This window comes from Diorhabda carinulata, chromosome 2 (genome assembly GCF_026250575.1).
Source record: "Diorhabda carinulata isolate Delta chromosome 2, icDioCari1.1, whole genome shotgun sequence".
Classification (NCBI taxonomy): domain Eukaryota; kingdom Metazoa; phylum Arthropoda; class Insecta; order Coleoptera; family Chrysomelidae; genus Diorhabda; species Diorhabda carinulata.
This window is the reverse complement of record NC_079461.1, coordinates 6778197-6794527: the sequence shown is the minus strand read 5'-3', so window position 1 is coordinate 6794527 and position 16331 is coordinate 6778197. Positions and strand designations below refer to the sequence as shown.

Genomic DNA, 16331 nt, shown 5'->3' with positions numbered 1-16331 from the left:
TATTTTACTAATGAAATTTTTGTTATTGGCAGACTTGATACAATGGCAAGAGACTTGCAATATTCTGATTTTGCAAGAAATTGAATGTAATTTATCTTGAACCATGTCAAACGGCCTTTAGCCAGTCAAAATACCCATGCACACATCACCAGATGAATCACAAAACAATTTACAAATAGAAAATAGAAAAAACGTAATAGAATCGTTATTTGTAGCAATTCTTATTGTTCATATGAATGTAGAATGAACTGATTACATTTATTACATTGCTTTGCATTAGCACTTGGAACGGCCGTACATTGGCCCCTCTTTTTCGCCGCGTCCCGATCATATCTCTTTATTTTAGCAAAAGTTTTCTTACTATTGACGGAACTGTATTAGTTTAGATTGTATTACTACATTATTGATAGTAATTGTTGGACATTGGTTCTTTTTTGAACTGATTTTAATTTGTGTAGACTCTTGTTAAATCTTCTAAGAGGTTAAGACTGTATAAAATAACTGTATCATCGACAAATGTTCCTGTTATAGTATTTTCTGTCATAGGGAGATCTGATGTAAATAATAAACAAAATATCTTCCCCACAGAGCTGCTCTGTGGTACTCCAGAGTTGAGACTTCTCCATTGATTATGGTTCTGAATTGTGTAAGTAACACTTGAATAATTTCAAGTGAGATGGAAAGTAATGTAACCTTATTAAGGCTTGACTTATACACTGATGGATGGAAAAAATCGAGAGAATAGAATTAATATTAACTCTATGATCGAGAGGCAAAATTAAATCTTGAACCTGCTCCATAGCAGGCATGCATATTACATCGATCCCGAATTGGTAATCAACTTGTTTTGTCTACCTCCTTAATTGCTTTGATTTGTACAAGCAATTAAAGATAAAAACCAGATATTTTTTCAAAAAGCGTCAAATTTTAATTTGATAAAAGTTTGTGAACTTTCTTAACTTAATTAAGCATTCAATACACTCCCATTTCACATTTCATAAGTTTTATTTATGAAATTTTGAAACATTTATTCTTGTTAATTCAAAATTAAAAAAATGTGTTCAGACAATATTAATTCTGGTTGCTTATATTCAATTGTGTTTGGTACAAAAAATGTTTATTTTTTCACCAAAGATACTTAAGAAAATCTACATTACCTACATTGATTCTTACACAAAGAGGATTCGAAAAATTTGTATGTTAACATGCATTTTCGATAAATGCAACATTTAATCAAATTATTAGAAAAAGGAAGCCAGCTTCCTCATTTGCAAATTGGTATAAGTGCGTCAATTTTATAAATATGTAACTATCTCTCTGCAAATTGTTATTTGGCACATTAAAAAAGGAATCTTTTTTGAGAAAGTCTAAATTTTTTTATAATCTTATAAAATCTATTCGCTAAACTGGATATCTCATTTTTTTAAGTGAAATTAACACACTTATACTTCGCTATACAGGATGTCCTAAACTATTCATAAAGTATTTCAACATATTTTTTTTTAATAAATTTCGCATATTAATAGTATGTCACCCAAAAAACACTTAACTAAAAACCAGGCCTCGGGAGTTTGTAAACTTTAACTATTTAACATATTTTCAAATATATATTTCAAGGTTATAATTCTTGTCAGAATTCTTTTCTAAATTGTCCAAGACTGAGAAATATTTAAGCAGCTTAAATTACAAGGAAACACTAAACCAAAACAATCAACACACTCAATGGTAAAAGTAATACAAAGTGGAAAAGAGATTTTTTAATGGTATGTAAAACAGTTTAATGAAATATAAATTAATTAGTAGAAATTCTACCATCGAATTATTGTTGCGATTCTTCTTTTTTAACCGGTACTTCTCAACCAATCTCAATCGCCGTCCTCTAGGAGCTCCAAAATCTACGCGGGTATCGAGCAGAAGGCATCCTCTCCACCTAAGACGCGAGACCCCGGACTAACGTCACTAAATCTGACTCGCCATACATCTGTCTCATCTCAGAATTTCTCCGTTCATCTGTCGTCGCATCCGTATGGACAAATTATTGTCTTGTAAATTGTGAGCTTTGACTTAATGACTTCATGATTCTAAATAATAAATTAACATTAGAATTAGTTAGGGTATGTATTATTCTCCCTTGCTAGGCCCTAATATCTTTCTTATTTCATGTTTTTTTATGATAATGATAAATTAATTGAGGTTAAAATTTGTATTACTAAAAGTTAATTGTTAAAAAAATTATAATGTATTCCATTGTAATAATGAAAAGACTATCTTTAAAATAAGTTAACAAAGAATACCTTTAATATAAGAAATTCAAGAAGTAATGGAAAACAACAGTATTATATGGAAATATGATAGATAAAAAGTTTACGGAACCATACATCATACCACTTGATCATTAGAATTTAGCAGAATCAATACTTTTCTCTCTTCTCAAAATATAATAGATAAAATAAAAAATTTTTCACTTTAAATTTAACCATCTAACATTGTTCTAATGTACAAAATACAAGATTACTTTTAATGAAAATTAAAAAAACATTTGATTTTTTATAAATTCAATGCCATCACCACCATAAGTATTTAAAATTTCGTTTAAAAATAAAAATAAATGGACATATTTCTATATTTAGTATAAATATTTGAGTGACATATTTAAATCGAATAACCTAACAACTATGTTTATAATATATAGACAACCTGTATATAATACATGACACATGGCTGAATTTCCAATAGTATTTTTTTCTCCACTGATAATTAGGTAGGTAATATATTTGAAATGAACAATTTTAAAAATTAATTCACACTTATTTTGTCAATTATGCTTAGAGAAAAAAACATGCTAATGTTTTACATATGTATAACTTTGTAACCTACATGTATTTTTTCAGAGACGAAACCGAACTGGTTTTGCTGGAATTTTAAATCCTCCCTAACTCGTTCTGTATATCAAACACACGCATTTGTCATATTTCAAAAAATAAAAATACCCAGAAAAATATTTTCGTATATGTACGTTAAGTTTTCATGAAAGCTAATCATATTCATAACAATTAAACGTATCGGTGAATAATTCATCCGATATATTGACAAGATTTAATATCTTGCGACAAAAAATTGTTATTTGCTACAACTCTCAACGATGTATAAAAATATGATTTCATTTACATATACATACATATTAAATTTTATTCAATCATCAAATTCTAAGAAATATAACAAAATGTGCGGCTCTCCTCGTTCTAACCGTTCCTATCTTCACCTAAAAATATCATCAGTTGTTTACCAGCAACATGCATATTTCACTATCGACTACGAGAGAAATTAACGATTGCCATTCCTTTCAACTTTACCTAAATCAAACACCTGTAATCAAGTTTACCATCATTAATCACGTGGTTTCTAATAATAACAGACAATAGATATCAGTAATACTGGTCTGTTCATAATTGAGATACAAACATTTTTTTTAAATTACACCAAAATAATACTCATAATTTATTTATATATATATAATCATAAGTCCATGTAAGTCCCTGTCTACCAGAAGGTGTAGGGCTGGCTCTCTTCTATATTTTCGTGATTTTTTCTCCTTCTATCCCTAAGTTCCTCTGTTTATTTCCTTCCCCTAAGTATACTCCTTCTGACTTCCCAACAATAATCCTCAGACTTCTCTTATTTAGTTTTCTTTCCCTTATCGTGGTATCCCATTCGGTAGTTGCAGGTCATCTGCATAGGCACATTCTACTGTACTTAACCTATAATATCCCATTTAATCATAACAACCAAAACTATCAAGAACAACAGAGGACTCAGTAACCCTTCCTGAGTCATTTATTGAAAAACTTTGGGATTCTGAGTTGTTTGTGTGTACAACAGCCTTCTAGGTACATTTCTCTGTTTCAGGCTATCAGAACCTGTTTTGTTCTTTATCGAAAGCTTTTTCTATGTCTAGGAATGCAATGTGTACTTCTTTTGTTCTGTCTGCATAATCTTGAACATTATATCCTATCAGCAATGTATCTATAATTGGCGCAAAGCTTGGTGTATTCTTTTTCATGTGTCAAAATCAGACCTATCTTCCAATCGTAGGGGGCTATGGCCTATAGAAATATAAAATATCATCTTAAGCGCTGAATAATTGGGTATTGTTAACAATTTTCATCGATTTTATCATGAAACCAATCTAAAGCACACGTCATATCAGGTTTAAAGTTATGCGAGTAAACTTAGATAAAATACCAGCTCACTCATCAAATTTGAAAATAATGTATAATTTGCATATTTTATATCAAAGGCAGAGGAAACGCCATGTAAGTAGAATTGTAGTATTGGAAGAAAGAAAACAGGCATCTGTTTACCACTCTATATTCCTCTCTGCTCGCTATTGAAATCAAAACTTGTTATTCTCCTCATTTACCATTATCACCACTCGAAACTTTAAAATCATGGTGATCTGGTATTTTGAAATAAATTCTCAATATAAATATTTTAAATTTTGACGTTAATTCAAAGTTTGGCTTATTGTAAGTATAACTCAAATAATTTCGGTATCATTATTTATATTTTTCATTAAAATTAATTCCTTTGGAACATATATAACTTCCCTTGCTGTCTATCTATACGAGCTTTAAGCTCAATAGCCAATTTCTTTCTCATCTAAAGAAAAATGTAATTTTAACTTTTTTAACAGCTTAAAGCCTTAAAGATGTGGAATTATATTTTTTGTAGGTTCTTTGTCTGCATTTTGAATATGCCAAGGCTGGTATGTTCTCTACGACAAATTATAAATAAATTTAAATACATAAAGACATTTTCTATTAATCTTTTCTCACGTATTGTGTACATTTTTTGTTAGGTTTTTTATATATAATGCATATATACCTTATCTTTCTTGGAATTCTAATTATTGACTTATTTGTGAAGGATAGTAAACAATGATATACAGGATTATAACAATCATCATTCCTAGAAATAACACACCTAAGCAATCGTTTTGTCTCAATGCCAAACATCATTTAGCTACCTTAAAATTATTCTCACCATGCTTCTTTTTTGTGTATTCACCAAGCTTTTTAAACATTAGTCTACAATCATACCTGACATGCAAATGGGAAAAAAAACAGGAAATTGTATGACAATTTCTTATCGTATCCAAATAAAACAACGCTCCAAATATTTTTATAGTCAATCTGACTTCCCGTACTAAATTTTATAGAAAATTAAAGTTTGATATTGCATGTTGAATTTATGAACTAAGAAATTAATGTTTAGACAAACAATATATTTAAAAAAAGTAACAGCGTAAATTTTTAAATTGCACTGTATATTTAGTTTAATATACAAAGTATATTAGTTTGTATATCACTGAAAATAAACTAGTTGCTTCATTATTTGTTATATTTTTAATCATTCAGATTTAATTACTGCTTGCATTGAAGTACCATTTACTTTGTTTCATGCAAGTGTACTGTAAATTTTATTTTCCTAATGCGGTCCTTTTGTGCGAAATCGAAATTTCAGTGTATAAGTTTTAATTATCAGTGCAATTATTAAAAAAAAACTTAAGTAAAGGGACACTTCGAACTGCAAAAGATTGTTTACTTAAAGTCAAAATTCCAAGAACAAGAACAAGAACCATGTCAAAGGCGCGTAATACAAATTATTATTAGTAGTACCTCCTTGATAATATTTATTAGAAATTACATTAGAATGTATTAAAATTAGAATTATATTTTACAGCCTTTGCTTGATTTCCTATGTATCTAGACTTTGATTACACCTTCTGAAAATATTCTATTGTTAATTTCCCCATCTAAAGGAAATGAATTAATTCTTAGATTAACAATACATACAAAGAAAATTGATAATCTTTTTCTTCTTCTCGATTCTAAATTTGTTATAGTTTTTAAAAGCTTTTCACCCCATATTAAAAAATTGTACAGAAGTAGAAGAATGTAAAAGATTAAAGAACGGATTTTAAGGAAGCCAATGCAGAGTATGTGTTGGAATGCAAAATAATTTGAGACATAAAGGATCGATTGAAGAATCGTTCAAAGCAATTGAAGAAGCAAACAAAATTCCAGTAGATTAGTTTAATGTTATAAGCAGTGAAGTAACAGAAACAAGTGTCATCTTAATAGGATGGCTTTTGTCAACTTTTGTAAAAATTCCAAAATAGAACAATACAAAAGAATGTTCCAAATATAAAAGGAGACTGTTAATCATATTCACATTGCAATTAACAGAAAAAATTGATAGCATATAATGAAATGCTTATAACAGATAATATTTACTTAAAAACTTATACAATAACAGAAAGATCTGAATTGAAAACATGGGAAAATGACAATCAAATAGAATAATTATATATAGATCACAGAAACAAACGAGAGAGCAGCAAAAATTCAAAAAATAAAGTAGCATGAAGAACAGTTTCTATATTACCAAAGAACATGATAGATCTTTTGGGTTACATTGTATATATCATCACCTTGAAAACATGTTCCATTTGTTGACTGTGATGTTATATTTTTTCCATACCAATGTAAATATTGAAAATGTGGAAAAGATGTATTAAAGAGCTACAGTTGGTAACGTAAACCACCTTGAAATTATAAAATATTTTAATGTTCTTTTTAAGAATTCCTAATTTTTTAATCCACTCTTGTTTTTAATCCACTTAATTGTTTTTGCAGGGAATAAATATATGATTTTTTTAGCCTAAACTGAAGTATTGCGAAAAGGTGGTTGAAACCACCACAGATTTAGTTGTCCTTATAAGTTTTGCACCCAAAACCCACTAGCAACACGCTACGCCACCCCACGTGTCGAATATGTGTGCATATGTTTTTTCAATTGTCTGCATACACACTCAGCCCATCACAGGCCACGCCACGCCACGAGATTCCACGTGAGACGACTCAAAATTCTCTGATGTAAATGGAAACATATGCACACATATTCGAAGCGTGGCGTGGCGTATTGCTAGCGGGTTTCGGCCTTTAACAGGTAAGAAAACGACTTACAGTGACGGGGAATCATATCGAATATCCTATATATTCAGCTGACAGGGAATGTACATTCTCTATAAATGAGTCCAGATGTTTTCAATACACTGGTTATAAGGCATGTTTGTGTACTTCAACGTCCAACGAACCATATGCCTAAAGCAGCTTCACATTATTTTATGGAAAATCCATTATGGTTTGGGGAAACTACCTTCATTTATAAAGTGAAGATTGTGCATCTTTGTTTTTTGAAAATAAATTAAAAATTTTTCTTATTTCATTTTATAATTAAGTAAGTTTTGAAAATCCACAGACACAATCACAGAAGCACACAAGCTGAAAAAACGCAAAAAAAATAAACAAAACCTGTCAGGTATGATTATAAGAATGATTTTATTGAGAAAAAATACAAATAAAAATTGTAGAAACTTACTGACAGCCTTAAAAACAAAACAATAACTTTTTCATGCAGCAAATTTTGAAATGTGTTCTGGTCATTAAAAAAATGTACCTAATGAACCAAACGTATCAAACTCCCGTGACAAACAAAAATAAGTTATACAACTACAATACTATTTCTTTATATGATTAAAATATTTAATCTATTTTGTTATAATTTTTTTACTATTTCATTACATTAATTATTCCAATCATTAAGTTGTTTGTCATTTATTAAAATTCTAAATGCTTAAATCTTCTTTTTATTTCCAAAAATTCCAACTCCAAAAACTCAGACGTCGAAAAACCGGATTTCATTTCCATTTTTTTAAAATGTATATGTTACGGCAAATCTAATAAATTCGGTGCTTTTATAAAATTTCCGGTAATTACACATAACCACCACTGAATTTGGTAAATACGATAAATTATTTCAATTTTACCGGTTAGTTTATAAACTCCCCAACTCGTAATGGGGAATGTAATAAATGTAACTAACTTTACGAAAATTCGTTCAGTTTGCGCAACTGCTTGTCACGTGACAACCACATGATTCCAGAAGTAGTTCTAATTCCACATTCCAATTAATTCATTGAATAAATATTTGGTAATGACTAAAAATTTGAAAAAGCGAAATAATGAGTGAGTAGATCGTCTGTATTTTTGGTTTACTATTTTGAAAGGGCATAATTCTAAGCATCGGAGTCAAACTTGCTATAAATTTCAAGAAAAATATACAAAAATGCCTAAAATTAATAATTTCGATGTAAGTTGATAGAAACAAGATGAAGGAATAAGAAACTTTTGAACTTAGCTATAAAGAACGAACTATCATTTCATTTTCATTTTTGATTAGTTAAAAAAATTCACAAAACTGAAATGCAGCAAATTATGAGTAGTCAGTTGTTAAGAGTGATACATTTGATTCACGTTGTTTAAACTACATATATCTATGGCATAACGAAAAACAATATTATAATTATTTTCAAACTTCATCGTACGTATACCAAATTTTTAAAGTTATGTACAAGATGTAGATAAATATTGTTTATGTATTCCTAGATGGATTTGTTTAACAAAATAATTTAATACATATTGTACATGTTTATTGAATTAAAATAACTTACAAATGTTAGGTTTGCTATATTGGTCTGCTCAACAAGAATAACTGTAGATTAAACATTTAGAAAAAATATTCATTGAACCCCCAGTTTTCAACATCATTAACCAGGTATCGGTAAGGCTAACTTTAAAATGCTAATATATACTAACAGTTCGTTTTATACTTGTTAACGTGCAGCAACGTGCTTATTTCAGTAGACAATGGACTAGAGATATATGCATGTTTATTACCGCGTCCTCCTCATACCCCACTGTAGGTTTAGTGTTTATAAAGATTTTGGCGACATACCTCACCCTACCTTCTTTTTTTTATCTATTAGGCCATTATTTCTCATATGCTATATACTTTTCGGAAAAGCAAGTTTTTCGGGCTCAGAAGCAGAAGAAGACCGTGTAACTGAGAGATCTGCAGACTCGGACACCGAACAAGAAATAATTGAAGATATAATTGAATCTGAGGAACACGATAATGATTTTATTGGCTCTACATAGTGGGTTAAAAAATACAAAAACAAAAAAATCAGAGAGGCAAAATTTAGACAATTTATGGTCCACTGATTGCTTGGGAGTTGATATATGTTCAAAGCCATAAGAGGTTCAGCATATTACTGCAATGTTCACGATTTGATAACAACAAAAGTGGAGAGGAAAGGAAACGTTTGGATAAGTTGCCCAGATAAGAGCAATATTTGAGATGTTTGTAGAAAATTTCTTAGAGGTCTAAATTTCAAGCGAATATATTACAATTAACTGGAATACCCAACAATGGGCACGAAAACTCTGAAGACAGAATGTAAAATATTTGTTGGCTTAAAGCATTCAATTATTACTTGTGATATATGTTTCTCATGTAATGTAACAAATTTTTAAATATATGCTCAGCATATTTATACATTTATTTCCACTTTCTACATCCTAAAGCTATGATTTTTGCTTCTTGTCTTATCAAACACTACTTTCAAAACAAAAATAATCGCATACTCCACCGTACCCATATAGTAAAAAAATGTCGCCATACCTATGCCGGGTTAATTGAATTCAAAAAAATTTCGTTTAGGCATATTCCGTAATTGAATTTATATAAAATTATGTCCTCTACAAATTTTTCTAGTTAAACAACCTTCAATGAGTAAAAATCCATCTAAGAAACTAATGCAGAACGAAAACTAAAAAAAAACTTTTCCCATGCATCCAGATCGTGCACTGAACACAACTAATTCTAAGCGGTCGCAACTACGAGACCAAATCTAAAATTATAAATATGTACAAAAAAAGGAACAAAACGTTTCACTATATTTTCTAATATAATGATAAATATATATTTTTGGCGTTTCAAATAAAAGGAAACTTTACTTTTTTAAGTAACAAAAAATTTTAAAAAAATCGTCATGTTTACATAATATTGTGTTACGTTCTGATTTATCTAATCGAGATTTTTTTACACAATTTGGAAGCAAATATTGCAGTAAGAAAATTGTTCTTGATTATTTAGAAAAAAAATTATAAAAATCTGAAGAACTATTTATCCACATTCCAACATTTTTGTTATCTTTTATTATACATAAAACTGCATAAATTTACTGGGTTAAAAATAAAATACTTCATTGGATAACAATTTTTTGCTTCCAATTAACAGATTGGCTCGATTCATATAGACAGAACAAACCAAATTTAGTGAAGACCGAGCATAACATTGAATTGTTCAAACCCCATCCGCACAATTTTATAATGGGTTAGAAAAATACAAAAGATCAATTAATGAATTACAAATATATCATCGAAAATTTACAATTACCTCAAAAAATACAGTAAGGTATCCAATAGTAAAAAATAATGATTAATCGATTGATTAAATGATGAAAAGTACAACAAAAGAAAGAAAACGATAAATTAGTTCATAAAATGTGTTCAATAGCCATACTATTTTATACATTGTATAGTTAACATTCTGAAATTCTAAATCAATGTGTAACTTGTAATATTTCAATGGAGATTTTTGAAAATTTAACTATTCAAGTCTTTTTTTTTTGATATTCATATTTAGCCCAGGCTACCAAGTTGAAAATGAGAAATTCATCCCTTATTTCGAAAAAATTGATAAAAAAATATTTATTCTTTTTGATGATTTATTTTAAATGGACAACTTTTTATCTATTTTGACTTTAATATTTTGTATTTATAATTTTCAACCCCTATAAATCATCCCCTATTTCGAAAAAAATGAAAAAATTATTCACAATATTTACTTACTTTCACTTGTACTCTAAAATCTACCTGCTCCAAAATTTAAAAAAAAAGTTATTTAGTTTTTTGGCCGTATCTCGGTTGATTTTCAAGCAAATTAGTCGCTCTAAACGTAAATTTATAGAGAATCTTATAACCTATAGTTTTATTAACGTTTTAAATTTCTCTAAGCCTCTATTTTTTTAAGGGCAACGTTTAAAGGGTTCGAAAATGGTATCGGTGATACGTTAGGGTACGATTTGTGATGTCATATCTAAGTAAATTTAGAAGTTACAAAAAATTTTAAAAAAGCAGAATATTTGTTAGAAAAAATAAATACTAACTTTTTGTTCTGTATCAACTTTTATGTATATCCAATAGTTTTTCAGAAATTTTGAAAAAAGGAGAAATTTGTTAAAATTTCGAATTTAAACATAATTTTTTTCGAAATTATGCATTCTAAATCGTTTAAACTTCCAAAAATCAATATTAGTACGTAAGTAAAGTGAAAAATCACTAGATTATATTTTTATAGCAATTTGGATACTTTTGCTAATAGTGAAATTGAGGTTTAATTTTTAAATATGAATCGATTTTATTTCGGTCATAACTTTCTTAGTTTTTATGCTAGAGAGTTCTACTAACTCTCATTTTAAAGCTTTTTAAAAGTAATTTGAAAATGATTATATGCTCGGTTTGTATTATGCATAAAGCAAATTTAAAAATAAAACTAATCTCTTTGCTTTTTTATAAGCTCCATTTTTATTTGTAACACTTTTTCCTATAAAATCAAAAGTATTTAGTTATTTATGGAAAATCGATTAAAAACGTGGTTTTTTTCTAAAAAAATATTCTAAGAACATTTTTTGCTTGAAATTTGATCATCTATCAATTTCCGCGATTGTTTTCAACAAATTTTGACCTCCTAATTGGGTTGGAACTCACTTCTAGGGCAAAAGCACGCATCGGCGTAGGGTAGATTTTGTTTTTTGAAAAATTCCCTACATACTGTCAAAATTTTATTTAAATCAATGCAGGTTTAAGGAAATAGGAGGTGGAAACCTTGGTATTCTGGACTAATTAGGGTTGTTGTGAACAACATCTGCAATAATCAACATTAATAGTGACAGTTCCTTTATTTAACTGTTTTATTAATATAGATTGATTGAATTTTGAAGATTTATTGTGCAATACTTCCAAAAATCGCTACCCAGGAGGTATTTTTAGAGAAATATATGAATGTATACTAGAGGAATAGGGTACAATAAGAAATCAAGTAGGTACACTAGAGGTGAAAGATCATGTAAAAATGAAGTAATGGAAATTTAACAATTTGGAGATTCAAATAAACTTTTTAAAAAAAGCAACTCATTCAACAATAGCCCAAAAATAATTGAATACAATACAAGAATACCTCAATCAAACTAAATCTCTTCATTAAGTTAATGTATCAACAGCAAGAACATCTATCTTTTTTACCCGAGGAGTTGGAAAATAATGCAAAATTATGTAGATTTGTTGAACCCTTTCGAGGAACTGAACAATTCAACTATTGATTATTTAACTCTTTAAAGAAGTGGCGAGTATTACTCATCTTCATTGAAAATAGTTATATTTTTAAATAATTTTAAAGAAAGAACCATTTTCAGCATCAACATCCACTGATACAGTCATAACACGAATCGAACCCAGAATCAAAAATTAGACATTGAAATATCAAGAAAAGATAAAATTGTTCAAATTGGAGCGATACAAAAGAATGTTGGGGATGAAAACTATTGATGGATAACAAAGCAAATTGAGAAATCTATAAATAAGTCACACAAATTTGTACAAACAGATTGAAAACTTACAAGAAAGTGAGTGATTAAGAAAATACATATTGTGATGGAAAGTATTTGAATTTCGAGTTAACAAACAAGAAATTGTTCTAATTTCAAACATATAATCATTATTTTTTGCTATATATACCGACTTTGTAGCAAATAAATTCAAGGTGGGAATTAATTCTTAGATAATGGATGACACAAAATGTTACACTTTTTGGAGAAAAAAAAATAAAACGACATTTAGCCTTTTAAACGCACCCTCCCATAATTATATAATTTATTCGATGGCATAATCGTTTTATTTTCCTATTTGAAACTAATTGCCAAAAAATGTATTTTTTCCATTATGTGATTCTTCCCCACCCGATTATTCGACCTAAAATTTCGCTATAATTCAAGTAGAAAAATGTACGAATTTTTATTTAGATGGGGGTAAACGAAAAAACACATTTGAGCTGGTGAACGTTTCGTTAAATTTAATTTAATTACCTTTTATATTTATTGAATAGAATTTTTGGCGATTTGGTACCAACATATTTCAAAACGACAAGAAAACGTGTCAAAATTTCCGTTGCACTTCATTTGACTGATTTACAAAACGTTCTACAGCTCTTAATATTATTAGGACGAACAAAAAATAATAATAATAAATTAGAGAGAAGAAAAAAAAACATTCACATGAAAGGCCAGCCCATTTATCGATGAATAAAATGGAACTTAACAGCGTCATAACATTTTTGCTATATTTGGATAATTTATTCAAGAAAGGGGGCTCTGTTTTCAGAACCCGAAGCCGTCACTTTTAGTACTGTCTCCCTGCCTGTCCGTTAGTTGACAAACTGGCAAAGTGAATTATCTTCGATCACGATGCCTGTTTAACAACAATTACTCCCGGTCGGGACTGTTGGTATTGCTGGACAGTCGTAGCATTGAACTCAAGGTAGGCCTAAAACAAAACTACACATTAATTTGCTAAAACCGTATTCATGATTCAAACAAAATCACTAAATATGAAGTAATCAATAAACATAAGATATGTTGTAATTAATACCACCCAAAGATATCAAAGAGGAAGTAGAAGGTTAGCAACTAGTGGCTACCTATACAGAGAGAATTCTTAGGCAAAAAAATGTAGACGGTTGCCTGGATGACATTATGCAAAGTGAGACCCACCAAGCAGAAGTAATATCACAATAATCCCTGGTTGAACGGAGATATATACCCCCAATTGAGAATTGGGTTGAAGCTCTCTAATGTGAAGAATTTTTGTGACTCGATATTCCCATAATTTCTTGAACTTGAACTTGAACACTTAATAAGGGGTATTTACTACAGGTTTAATGATTTTTGTTGGGTTGCAATAATAATTTATTTCTGCATTAACTACATCACTGTATTGTTTGTATTAGCTATTTAATTTATCAAATCCATCATATTAACCTCTCCTCTTTTTCATTTCTAATATATGTTTCCTCTACAAGAGTTTTTGATAACTACCTAACGGTTTTTGTTATGCTTTCTCATAAAGTGATTGTCTTTGGAATTTATTTCCATACTTCATTTCCGTTATTGTTAAATGAGGTGGAATTTCTGGAACCGTTGATGATATTTATATGGAACACACTGTTTACACTACAACTATACCAACACTAACAACCATACTGTCTGATATACGTTTTGATTACCAAGTCTTCAGAAACAGAAGATGGTACCACTAAGCAATGTGTTCGGTATTGCTCCAGTATTCCAAGTAAATATAAATACCTCACATAAATTTAATCACTGCAACCTTAAGGTTTATTGTGCGCAGTATTAGGGCTGTTTTTCATATCTACAGCTAACCTCTTGGTCACAGAGTTTCAGTGAACTACAATATACAATACTGGCTTTGAGGAGGTTAAAGTGACTTCTATAGGTTTGTTTCCAAAGGATTTTTACATATAGTGCATTGTAGGAGTGGATAAAGTGGAATTTCATCTTCAGATACAACACTTTTAGTTTCTGCTCAACCTAATCTAACCAAGTGGTAGTGTCTTGTAAGAAGATTAGTGAGTATGAGTAGCTTTTTTGTTGAGATCTAAATACTATATAGACCTAGTGGTATCTAAGTTCCGAAGATCTGATCTAGTAGGGTAAAAATACTGGTTTTCTTTTGGTTTCTACTTGTTCAGAAACCCATCTTTATAAGAGAATTTACTTATACCACATAAAGATTCAGGGCAATAAAAGGCATTTGTGCTTCTTTTTTGGTAAATTTATTAGTCTCTTCATTTCCCTATATAACTAGGAAACCAAATTAAAAAAAACTGTTATCTTTGCCTCTTTCTTCAATATAGCTTCGTCATTTTCATGCGAGCTTGATGACATGGGAGCTTAGTGCTTCAATGGCAGCTTGACTATCAAAATTAATCAATATGAACATTTCTAGTAGATTCTTTTCAGGTTCATTTAAATGCATCTTTCAATTGCATATATTTTCATTTGATTGATGCTTGAACAAGAACCTATCATTGACGAGTATTTGGTACCAGTTTCAAATATTTCCATTCCAGCTGCTGTGAAGGTTTTTGAACCATGTTTCATTTAATAGTATTTGTTTGGAGAGCTTAGGTGGTGATTTTTTCACTTATCACTGTGGTGAAGTTATATTACCTTATTATAAACATGACTATTGATTTATTTCAAAGCTATACCAGGTAATTTATAACTTACCGTGTGCATATCAGGCTTGTTTTCCATCGACCTTGTGGTAAGTGCGAGAGGTACATCTTGTTCATCATCGAACATATGACTACCTTCGAGATGTCTAATAGCTTCAACTATAGTTTCAAGGTTCTGCCTGGAAGTATTCGAGATATTGTAAACTCTACCATTCTCTTCGTGCGAGGAGGTATTCGGTGACGGTAGTCTCTCAACTTCCACCTAAAACAATATAATAAATTAATTATTAATTGTTTTCAATTTTTTATTTATTACCAAAGTTAATAAAATTAAAGAACAAATATCGTTTAAAATAGCCAATTCACCCCCCTAATCCTCCAAAAGAAATTTATTTCCTGTACGCAGGTGCGGATATTTATAAATATATTTATTTACTTATAGCACATTTATTAGAATGAGTATATATTAGATCATACCTTGGGTTCAGCCTTAATTGCAGCTTCCAGTACCGATGGTAACCTTTGTTCGGGAATCACGGTGACCGGACTCGAGCTCCTGGAGTTAGCAGGTGATGAACTGCATACCACCGTCTGCGTGTGACCAATCGGTAAACTATCCGCAGCAATTAATTGCATGCCGACAGTATCGCTGTCTTCCAATTCGAATATCTGCGCAGATTGTTGCTGCGTTTGTTGAAACAGCTGCGCTTCGAGTTGCCTCACCTGGTCTTCCAGTATCAACCTCAAGTTGCGTTCGTTTTCCAATTGTTGTTTCAATTCCGCCAAAGTGTCGGCTTGATTTACTACAATTAGTTCCGGAGACATCGAACCTGAATCAAAACAAATTTTAAATATATTTATTACAAATGTAAAGCCGAATATACCAAAAGAGATATTTTAAAACAATTTAAGACAGTAAGCATAAAAAATAAAATAACTATTAAATTAATGATTTGTAATAAGTTCGAGAAATCTACCTGAACCAAAGGTTGATTTGTTTTGGCGTATTTGCAGCAAACATTTGCAGATTTTTTGTGAATAATATAGAG

The 16331-nt window shown here is 29.8% G+C and overlaps 1 protein-coding gene across 1 annotated transcript in view; it reads right to left on the bottom strand.

Moving 5' to 3' along the window:
- Positions 1–7383: 7383 nt before the first annotated feature.
- The window catches only part of LOC130903457 (transcription factor AP-4), a 180174-nt gene continuing 171226 nt past the window's right edge, over positions 7384–16331 (bottom strand). Inside the window, exons 4-6 of the mRNA XM_057815561.1 lie at positions 15760–16112; positions 15335–15544; positions 7384–13568 (exon numbers count right to left, since the gene is read on the bottom strand). Of these exons, the coding sequence (XP_057671544.1) occupies positions 13485–13568; positions 15335–15544; positions 15760–16112 (647 nt within the window). The 3' untranslated portion in view covers positions 7384–13484. The remainder of the gene's footprint in view (positions 13569–15334; positions 15545–15759; positions 16113–16331) is intronic.